General features: G+C 46.7%; 1 protein-coding gene across 3 annotated transcripts in view; it reads right to left on the reverse strand.

The window, feature by feature from the left end:
- LARS2 (leucyl-tRNA synthetase 2, mitochondrial) overlaps positions 1-9,144 on the reverse strand; it is a 101,436-nt gene extending 92,292 nt beyond the window's left edge. The window contains exons 1-2 of one of the 3 annotated variants that reach the window (XM_036333087.1): positions 8,910-9,144; positions 1,714-1,967 (exon numbers count right to left, since the gene is read on the reverse strand). In XM_036333087.1, the coding sequence (XP_036188980.1) occupies positions 1,714-1,947 (234 nt within the window). In that variant the 5' untranslated portion in view covers positions 1,948-1,967; positions 8,910-9,144. Of the gene's footprint in view, positions 1-1,713; positions 1,968-5,758; positions 5,781-8,909 lie in introns of those variants that run through there. The other 2 variants (XM_036333088.1, XM_036333090.1) reach the window with 2 other exon arrangements.
- Positions 9,145-11,668: the final 2,524 nt, after the last annotated feature.

Consider the following 11,668-nt stretch of genomic DNA (forward strand, 5'->3'; position numbering starts at 1 on the left):
CAAAATCAGTAAGCTACAACTTCAAAATGTTTGAAAGTCACTAAATTATAATCTAAACCAAAAGTAAAAAATCGAAGTTTAAGCTACTTATTTAGAATTAAACTGCACCCTGCCCAGTCGGTGTGGCTCAGTGGTTGAGTATCAGCCTATGAACCAGGAGGCCACGGTTCGATTCCTGGTCAGGGCAGCACATGCCCAGGTTGCAGGCTCGATCCCCAGTAGGGGGCGTGCAGGAGGCAGCCGATCAATGATTCTCTCTCATCATTGATGTTCCTATCCCTCTCTCCCTCTCCTTTCCTCTCTGAAATAAAAAATACATATATTAAAAAAATGAATTGAACTAAGGTTTATATCCCTAAGGTTTATATCCAAAATATATTACGTTAGATTAGTCTGATCATGTTGCCAGGAAGGCTTTTCGCTTCCTAATGAGTAAGAGTTAGGCTTGCATTGCACATTTACGCATTACATTCAAAACTTCCTTTTTGTCATTTCACTTGTTATATGCTATGCCTTTCTCAATGTCAGACTTTCTCACCAGAGGTAATGGCTAACGCATCCGAGCCTGGTACCCAGCAGGCTGGCCACCCAGAGAAGCAGCCTCCAGCAGAGCACTCCACGGATACGGCTACAGCCAAGCACTTCAGACAATTAATTCAGGTAGAGCCTGGACTAGTGCATCCGGATCAGAAGCCAAGGGTCCACTAATTCATACAGCTGCTAATGCCAGGTTGGACCCCAGCCCCAGGTCATACCAGGGAAGGGCTGGTACCTCCCAAACCATGACGCTGAGGTGACAGAACAGGGTTGGAGGCCAAGGCTATGCCAGGGGAGGGGAAGGTCCTTCTCAGAACATATAGCTTTAAAGTTCCTCAGCTGAGGGGCTCAGGTGCCACTTCTGGAGTCTGATATCTGACCCTGCCAGAACCCTGTGTGCTGCCCCACTCTGCAATGGACCAGGAAGAACCTAGCGCCTGCTATGGCTCCTGTCTTGATGGGTTTCCAGTAAATGCTGCTGCAGAATGCTGGTGTGGTGCTATCTGCATGCACCTGCGTGCACACACACCACACTGAATCTCTTCTAAGCAGCAGCCTTGTCTCATTACATTGACCCTCGCATTTACCAGGGAGCAGTGGACACTGTGGCTATCACTGTCCACTTTAGATGAGAAAACTGAAGCACAGAGAGATTCAATCATTTGGTTCAAGGTCACATATATACAATAAAAGCCTAAGCGACTGTTATGGCAGGACGACCAGGACGACCGGTTACTATGATGCGCACTGACCACCAGGGGACAGACACTCAATGCAGGAGCTGCCCCCTGGTGGTCAGTGCGCTCTGACCAGGGGAGCGCCGCTCAGCCAGAAGTAGGCTCACGGCTGGCGAGCACAGCGGTGGTGGTGGGAGCCTCTCCCGCCTCCACAGCAGCACTAAGGAGCAGCGAGCCAAGCAGTAAAGAGCAGCTAGCAGGTGGACGGTAAGAAGCAAGGCGTCCCCGACTATGAGAGGGATGTCCACCGAGGGCTCCCGACTATGAGAGGGTGCAAGCCGGGCTGAGGCACACACACCCCCCCTGCCGCCCCAGTGCACAAATTTCGTGCACTGAGCCTCTAGTACTTAATAATTTGTTTGAACCAGGCAGTCTGACCTCAGAGTCCAAGCCCTTAACCCCTCTTCTCTACCCTTTCAGAATCTCCCAGGATACTCACATCAGCTTCAGAAATTTTGGAGGCCTGTTCTTTTATTCGTGAATGCCACCATTTTTCAACGTCCTTTCTTGTCTGCAGCGTATACTCTTTCGTCCACTGGCCCGTGGCACTGTAAATTCCTCTGGAACATCCTGGAATGACTCTCTTTCCCCAACTGATGACATCCGGCCCACCATTTAGCTGCCTTTTCAGAAGAGAGACATAGAAACCCAATCTCTGCCAAGCAGAAGCCATTCTTCAGAAGGTGGGAGGCCCTGAAAGAGGGGAGAAAGCACACTGGTGAGCTACCTGAACCCCCTCCTGAGCCTGGCCTTCCACTCAGCACAGCCCAGGGCACCTTGCCCCCTCACTTTCCTCTTATTCTTCTGATGATTGCTCTCCCTGAAAAGAATGCTTTAGAACAAGGGTGGGCAACCCCTGGCACGCATGCCAAACATGGCACGCCAGTAACTTTTGCTGGCACGCAAAACTCTCCCTTATAATCTTCCATTTACAATTTTTTTCTTAATATCGACTCTTTTATTTTTCAGATAAATTCAGTGTAGGTGCATCTTAGATAGATAAATAATTTTACATAACAAGTTATCTTAAAGACCACAGACATGGATTGACGAGAGGGGGAAGAGCAATTTCTGTGCCTCTGCCTTAACTCTCCCTGCCTTCCTAGATCTGACCAGTGTTTTGGTTTCATCCACATACGCTTGTGAATCTTTGGCCTCAGTGATGAATTCTGTTAAGTCTCGTAATAGGAGTAGCCTGACGGATGAAAGTAGTAGCTCCTGCATATCTCTGAAGGTCATGAAATATAAACCTGATGTAGAATCTCTGTCACCAGTGATGCAGCAGCAAAAGTCCCACTGATAATATCAGACGGAGTCATAAAGTTTTCTGTCGGACTGTCAGTGTACATGTATACATTAAAAAATAAATGTATTTTTCATCATCATATACTGTGTTTTTGTCGCTTGAATGAATTTTATTATTTCTTCAAGGTTCTTCACATACGTACACCTTAAGAGATATCAAGTAGGTGTAACATGTTCTCAAAAAATGAGGGTTGGCACGCAGAAGAACTTTGAGTCAGAGATTTTGCTGGTTTTGGCACGCACTCACAAAAAGGTTGCCCACTCCTGCTTTAAAAGTTCAATTGAGCTAAGCACAATTTTTTTTTTAAATATGCTTTTAATGATTTCAGAGAGAGGAAGGGAGAGGGAGAGATAGAAACATCAATGATGAGAGAATCATTGATTGGCTGCCTCCTGCACGCCCCCTACTGGGGATCGAGCCCCAAACATGGGCATGTACCCTGCCTGGGAATCAAACCGCCACCTCCTGGTTCATGGGTTGATGCTCAAGCACTGAGCAACACTGGCCAGGCTAAGCACAAACTTTTTAAAAAATTAATTAATTTATTTTTAAGCACAAACTTTTTAATGGAAAATATAAAGGTGGTCAGTGCTCCCAAACACCAAAGATACAAACCCACCCTAGGGACAAATGGAGAGCACTGCCTGGGCCAGCTCCTACCACAGCCTCACAGACTGCATGGGAGGCGGCGGAGCCCTCCCTCCCTTCTCTGTAGGCCAGCCCAGGGTCTGCCCAGCAGGCTTCACTTCCCATCGTCCAGGATTCAGAAGAGCTCCAAGCATATCTTAGCTTGGCCTTAGGCTCAAATATCGGAAGGGATCTGAACACAGGCCTTTAAGGAAGACCAGAGACTCTGGGCGATTATAAGCATTTTTCAAATATACTATGAGTTCAAGATACTCGGTAGGCTAAGCCAGGAAATAACCGCAATTTAGAAGACTGCTTATTCACTTAGTTCTCCATTCATTTACCAAATCTGCACTGAGTGCCACAAGGTGCACACAGCTCTAGGCACTGGGGACACAGCTGTGAACAAACACGAACTCCCTTCTGCCCTGGCACTTACACACCGGCAGAGAAAAGGAGGTAAGAAGCCAACAAATAATATACAATATGTGTAACAGTGGTTTTTCTGGAATCCTACCCATAGGTGGGGGCCCATCAGGACATCCAGCCGCGATTCAAAATTCAACTTAAACGTTTAAATGCTTTTCTCCAAAGTTGAATTCCAGAAATGAACTCATAAAAGATGTTTCATGTTTTACCACGATTCAAAAGGTTGAGGTGACAATGCATCAGATATTTAATATTTATGAATAAATAAACTTTCTCCCTTCTGGCATAACAGCATTTGAGAAGTGCTATAGTATTTTCATAACAGATCTTTCAAAACCAGGAAGGAAGGAAGGAAGGAAGGAAGGAAGGAAGGAAGGAAGGGAGGGAGGGAGGGAGGGAGGGAGGGAGGGAGGGAGGGAGGGAGGGAGGGAGGGAGGGAGGGAGGGAGGGGGCGAAGGAGGGGAAGGAACGGGAAGAGAGGAAGGAAAGAAGGAAGGAAGAAAAGAAGGAAGGAAGAAAAGAAGGAAGGAAGGAAGGAAGGAAGGAAGGAAGGAAGGAAGGAAGGGAGGGAGGGAGGGGCCTGACACTCTAAGCTGGTGTTCTTTGATTCTCTCAGAATGTTTCCATTATCTACTAGGATTGGCCCCATTTCACAAAGCTACACGGACGTTGCCAACAGGGTTCATTACAGGCTTATAAAGGCGAATTTCACGCTCACACAAAATGGCATCACAGTGTTGGCATTTTACAAGTTGGTCTGCCAAGGTTCCTGACATACCAGTTCTCACTGTATTTAACACATCTCGCTTCTTTGGGGGTGAAATCAGAAACAGAATGAAAAAACAACAACAACTCCCTATCCATTGGGCTTGGCTATTTTAATGTGGGTAGATGTGGCTATAGATATAATAGTGACCTATGTGAAATCAGATGAATATCAGCAATTCCATATGACCAACCTAATATATAGACACTTTGGGGGTTTTGCTTTTTTTATTTTTATTTTATTGTTTAAAGTATTACACATAGTAGTACATATATCTCCTTTTTTTCCCATTGACCTTCCCCCAGCCTCCCCTACCCCCTGTCGCATGGCCTCATCTGCCCCCGCGCCCCCCGTCAGTGTCTTGTATCCATTGGTTGTGCTTATATGCAAGCATACAAGTCCTTCAGTTGATCTCTTTCCCCCCCCTTCCCCAACACTCCCCAGCCTTCCCGCTGTAATTTGACAGTCTGTTCAATGCTTTAGTGCCTCTGTATCTATCTTTTTGTTCATCAGGTAATATATAGACACTTTGTACAACTAAGGCAATCGCATTGATTTTTAGGGGTTAGATGTCTACATAATTAGAACTACCTACAGGACTCATGGATTTTAGGTTCTCTTGCTAAGTCAGCATTTCCATATCTTTGCAAACCAAAGATGCCAGTTTAACAGAGGGCACACAGGGAGATGCCTGCCATCTCTCTCCTAGGCTGCATTCCCTAAGAACACAATGGACTGTCCTCTCAAACAGAAACAATGGCAAGGCGCAAATTATAAAAATACAAACTGACTCTAACTGTAGTCCCGCAAGCTTTTGATTTTAATGATGGTTAGCCATTGTGACAAATGAAACAGCAAAGAATGTAAACAGCTCACCGATAGGAGCAATATGAAGGTCATTCTTCCACTTAAAATTCTAATCCTGTCTCTACGATTCACTTATCCTATGAACCAAATTACAAACAATGCATTTACAAACAAGCTTTCTAAAAACATTTACATAATACCTGGTTCACCAATAACCTTTCCTTTACACAAACCGATAGACTAGAGAATACTGAAAATGATCTATGTGTTTATAAGAACTTAAAGTTCATAAAGAAAAAAGCAAGTAGGTTACAAAGTGACAGATTATTCAAGGAATGCTGGGAAAATTCAAATTAGATCCCCACCTCAAACATAAGCCACAGTAAATACCATATAAATTAAAGAATTTTTTAATACTATAAAACAAGACAAAAACATAAAGGGTAGGGAAAATATAGGATTACAGTTGTTCATATGGAAAATAATACAATAATTAATAAATAATAAATAAGAATAAACTGTGTTGCATACTCACAACTGTAAACCTACCTTTGCCCCACCCTATAGATAAGTACTTAGTAATTCTTTACATGGTGCAGGATGTTCTGTCCAGAGAATAAAGCAATGGAAGAATTCAGAAAGAAAAATATTAATAATCTCTCTTAAAATCTAAAACATCTGTATATCAAAAACACCATTGACAAAAGAAAGCAAAAAATAAGCTGAGAAAAAACTACAAAAACTGCAACAAAAAAGCTTATCCTAATCTACAGAGTTCACATATGAGAAGAGAAATATTAAAAACCTAATTTTAAAAATGAGTAGAGGAAAAAAGAGAAGAGTAAATGCAAATGGCTAATATCGTAAATATATGAAAAAGATCAACTTTACAACAAATCAAAAATGCAAATTAAAACAACAATGAAATATTTTACTTATCAGGTTGGCAAAAACCTGTTAAACCAAAAGAAATGTGCGTGGGCAGTGCCCTTGGCGGGACTGGATCGACAGTGTTTGGACGGAACAGACCCGGAGACGCCCCTTCTTCCAGCCTCCGGCCACCCTCCAGCGTCTTATCCAGTCAACCACCTTCAGAACCACCTCTGGGACCAGTCAAAACACCGGGTTTTTTTCCTACCTTATCTCCTTATTACCCAACAACCATGAGCTCCCAGATTCGTCAGAATTATTCCACCGAGGTGGGGGCTGCGGCCAACGCCTGGCCAGCCTGCATCTGCGGGCCTCCGCACCTGCCTCTCTCTGGGCTTCTAGTTCCACCGCTGGGATGCGGCCCCCCAGGGCGTGGGCCACTTCTTCCGCGAGTTGGAGAAGAAGCGAGAGGGCTCCCAGCGCCTCCTAAGGACGCAAAACCAGCGCGGGGGCCGCATTCTCTTCCAGGACGTGCTGAAGTCTCCCAAGAGGAGTGGGCAAAACTCAGGACGCCATGGAAGCCGCCCTGGCCTGGAGAGGAAACCCTTGTGGAGCTGCAGGCCCTGGGTTCCACCCGCACAGACCCTCATGTCTGTGACTGCCTACAGAATCACTTCCGGGGTGAGGAGGTGAAACTCATCAAGAAGATGGGCGACACCTGACCAACATCAGCAGGCTGGCCGGCCCCCAGGCTGGGCTGGGCGAGTATCTTTTTTCAAGAGACTCACCCTCAAGCACGACTAGGGGCCTTTGAGAGGCCCCTCTGCATCTCCTGGTGTCTGGCTTTTACCTGAGCCTCTTACCAAAACTACTAGCCATTCTTGTAACCACCCTGAAGCCCTCTCCCATGCATTGGACCAAATGAAACAATAAAGCATTTTGCAGGGGAAGAAAGAAAAGAAAGAAAGAAATGTGCATGGCTCAGTGGCTGAGCATCGACCTGTGAACCAGGAAGGAGGGGTCACGGTTCGATTCCCGGTCAGGGCATCGATAAATGTGCATTTGTATACAGTGCTGGTGGGTATGTAAATTGATTCTACCTCTCTGGGGAGCAATATGGGAAAATATGTCAAGACTCTAAGTTCAGACCTTTTGTGCAGTGGTTCTCAACTTTCTGGCCCTTTAAATACAGTTCCTCATGTTGTGACCCAACCATAAAATTATTTTTTTTCTTTTTTTTTCCCTTTATTGAATAAGATATTACAAAGATTACAAATGTGTCCTTGTCCCCCCAACATAAAATTATTTTCATTGCTATTTCATAACTGTAATGTTGCTACTGTTATGAATCGTAATGTAAATATCTGATATGCAGGATGGTCTTAGGCGACCCCTGTGAAAGGGTCGATGGGCCACCAAAGGGGTCGCGACCCACAGGTTGAGAACCGCTGTGTTAGAGGGTCCTCAAGATTCAGCACATAGTATACTCAGGGCTATGATTTCTTTTTTTTAATACTTTGGTTCTCTTCTTTTTTGTAATGTATTTTTATTGATTTCAGAGAGGAAGGAAGAGGGAGAAAGAGATAGAAACATCAAGATGAGAGAGAATCATTGATCAGCTGCCTCCTGCACACCCCACACTGGGGGCTGAACCCGCAACCCTGCAACCCGGGCATGTACCCTGGCCTAGCCTCGAACCAGGACTTCCTGGTTCATAGGTCAATGCTCAACCACTGAACCACTGAGCACACCGGCCGAGCAGGGCTATGATTTCTTATAGAACTTTCTGGAGCTCGGCCAAGTTCCCTTCCTCTACTTCCCAGGCCCTGCTCTCTGCCACTCACCACCAACGCCCCGCTGGGCACTGCCTCTTCCTGACCAGGAGCAGCCGTTTTATTAGAGGACTATGCCCATGGGATAAGTGTGAAAGGTGTGGCTGTGGGTTGCACTTATGATCGGCATGGCACCTTTCCTCCTCATCTCTGTCTTACCCAGCTCTTTACCCAGATGTCTGGAACCTTGTGTCTTCTTCCACCATATTCTGTGATCCTCCCAGCCTCACTTGGGGCTTAAGGTTCAGTTTAATGAGAATGGTGGGGGGAGTGGCATGTTCCCATGGAGGGAGGGCCTGGGAACTGGACCCAAATGGACAATGGTTTATGGGCAGAGAAACCTAGAAGAAGACAGGCAAAGCAACAGAACACATAGGAGAAGCGTGTGAAGGCACTTGGGTGCACCCAAAAGAAGGTGTGTGAGAATGTACCTGGGAAATGAGCCTTAATGGACCGAGTTTGGAGACCAAACAAAAATACTACCTCTCATAAGGTGATCTGAGCTTCTGCAACTGCTAACTTGTATGACCCCAGGCAACTTATGTCGTGTCTGGAACCGCAGCTTCTCCTTAAGATGAGGGGTTAGACCCAATGATCGCTGAGGCCCTTCGAGCCCTGACGTGCTGTGGCAATGACAGGTGGGCCAGAGAGGCACTGAGTCCAAACCCCCAGCCCAGGGAGCGCAGATGCAGGGACCAGCGGGCGGGGAGCGGCGGGAGAGGAACTGGAGTACAGACCTACGTGCACACGTGCGCTTTCCAGGGCAAGGGCCCAGAGCTGTCGGCGGGTCTGTCGCTCCAAGAGCCCGAAGACCCCGGTCTCAGAGACTTTCCCAGCGGATGTCGGGGACTTTTCCAGTTCGGAAATGGCTCGGCTCCGGGACCACCTAACCCAGTCTGCACCTTCCCCTCCTGCTCCCAGCAGATCGGAACCTCCCGGTCCGGGGAGAGGAGATCGGGCCTCGCCTCTTGTCCCGCTGGCCCCGCTCAGGGGTTTACCTGCTCACAGGTTCTGGCCTGCGGCTCCTTATGCCTCGGTTCCCACCTCAGGCGAACACTGCCCGGCCGGTCTCCATGGGCGCCGCCATGTTGGCAGAACAACAACTTTATCGATAGCGGCCGCCACAGTCACAGACAGGCGGGGGCGGAGCCGGGTTGGCGCAGCTCGGCCTTCTCTCCGACTCCGCAGCCCGTGGGGCGGGGCTGCCCGCGCGGCCGCCCCAGGCTCTGCTCCTCAGCCCCAGGGAGCGCCCCGCCGCCCTAAGCCCCGCCCCCAGCCCTAGGCTCCGCCCCGCCGCCCAAGGCTCCGCCCCTCGTTCCTAGGGACCGCCCCAAGCCTCTGTCTGATTGGCTGCCTCCTGCACACCCCACACTGGGGGCTGAACCCGCAACCCTGCAACCCGGGCATGTACCCTGACCTGGAATGGAACCTGGTTCATAGGTCGATGCTCAACCACTGAGCCACACCAGCAGAGCGGGGCTCAAATTCCCTTTTTTTTTTTTTATCTTTAGTGTTGAAAGTATTACAACCCCCCATTGACCTCTCCCACCCACACAGGGGTCAAATTCTTAACAAATGCAGCAGACCTATGAGGGTCATCGTTTAGTGGCCCCAGAGCGCTGGAGGAGTCCTGAGGTCAGGTTCAAATCCCAGCTACAGCCCCTCCAGGCTTGGCCAGGTCTCTCACCCGCTTGATACCGGGCCACAGGATGGTTAAAGCATCTTCTTCCCCCATATTCCGTGACCTTCTAGCTCTGGGAGGGGAATTACCCAGCCTAGACTGGAGGCAAAGCGAACTTCCTCACGTGATCCCTGGCTGGGAGTCAGGAAAACATGATACCTGACCCACTTTCCAGAGGCGTTTGTTTCCCACCCTGCAACCTCCCCACTCACACAAGCATTCCTTGCTATAAATCAATCAATGAATCGATGAATGAATTGCAAAGGTGAAACCTGTTTGAAAGAGATTTTGAAGAACACATACATGTGGGCAATCAGGAATACGGAAACGAATTTACTAATTGTGCAAAGGGGCTGATATCCTACAGGACAAGTAAAATGGATGTTTGGGAGCCATCTTTTGCTTCGGGGCTGAAATCAATTAAACAAAATTCATCCCATTACTATTTGTATTTCACATCTACTCTTACAGAGCTGGATAAAAGACAAGCAAACTGTACATGCCTATAGCACCAGTTAATCCTAGACACATGGTAATCTTTCACTAATTTCCAAGTCTTTCACAGTTTCCTGACATTTCAAAATCCAAATGCTTTGTTACTCAAAGTGCAATCTCCAGACCAGCATGTCTTACCTGGGAACTTGCTAGAAATGGAGAATCTCAGACGCCACCCCAGACCTACTGAACCAGACTCTGCATTTTAACAAAATCCCCATGGGATTCTTAGGCAGATTGAAGTTTGAGACTCATTGTCTAGATTAGAATGTGAGAATTAGAAAGGATCTTGAGATCACTCTAGTCCAGCCTGCTCATTTTACAGATGAATAAACTGAGGCCCAACGGAGCTGACTGTCCAGCTCAGGGGTGAGGAACCTCTTTTCTGCCAAGGGCCATTTGGATATTTATACCATTCGAGGGCCATACAGAATTATCAACTTAAAAATCAGCCTGCTATATTTGGTCAAACATTTAATTAACTCACCCCTAATGCCTTGGCAGGGCCAGACCAGTTGATTTCGCAGGCCTTATACAGCCCTTGGTCCAGGTGTCCCTCAACCCTGGTCTAGCTCAAGTTCATAGCAAGTTAGTAAAAGGTCTGTTATTCAAACAGGGTCTCTTAGCCTACTAGAATAGTACCTTTCCAAAAATGCAGAGTGGAAGATCATTAGGAGCTTTAAAAAACTTCTAGTCCAATACTCTCACTTCAAAGGTGAGGACCCTGAGGCCCAGAGATTGGATACAGCTTGCTAAGGTCACATAGATGCTTAAACTGATACCATGGAAACACGCACTCTCACTTTAACAGGCTAGTTAATCTTCCGGTATGTCATGCTGCATCCATGTATAAGTAAAGGGCCCTTTTTCTAACTTCCCCCAGATACTAATTTCTAAGTAGCCTCTATCCTTATTTTGGTTTGAAGTCACCTTTCTCTTATAAATTAAAACATTGACGTTTCTGGGAGATTATTGCAAATGGAATTTTTTAAAAAGTCACTTGCTTTACTGGAAAGTTGCTATTTTTACATCAAAGAGGACTGCAGCATGAAAGTAAATCCCTTTCCTCTTAAAGAGCTTACTGCAAAGACACATTATTAAATGAAAGAGACAAATTGCTGGGCTGTGTAGGAAGTTATCCCATTTTTTATTTTTAAAAGGAAAGGAAATAAAAGCAATACATCTGTTAGTGTCTGCATAGAAAAAAAATCTAGAAAAATATGTCCCAAACCAGCAGTTGCCAACTAGTGGTCTGTGGACCCCTGGTGGTCCGTGAGGTCCGAAAGGTTGGCATCCGCTGTCCCAGACTACTTCCTGTGAGAATTCTAGGGACAGTGGGGTCCTATGGGCCCTTTTTCCCTCTTTATGAGAGGTTTCTGTGTCCCTTTTGCTATTAGCTTGTGTGGTAGGCTGAGTAATGGCCCCAAAGATATATAGGTTCGAATCCCTGGAAGCTTATATGGCAAAAGAGACTTTGCAGATGTGATTAAGTGAAGAATCTTGATGAGAGAAGACTGATCATCCTGGTGGGCCCCAAATGCAACCTCAAGTGTCTTTATAAGAGAGAGGCAGGGAAATTTG

Source organism: Myotis myotis, unplaced genomic scaffold (assembly GCF_014108235.1).
Source record: "Myotis myotis isolate mMyoMyo1 unplaced genomic scaffold, mMyoMyo1.p scaffold_m19_p_13, whole genome shotgun sequence".
Classification (NCBI taxonomy): domain Eukaryota; kingdom Metazoa; phylum Chordata; class Mammalia; order Chiroptera; family Vespertilionidae; genus Myotis; species Myotis myotis.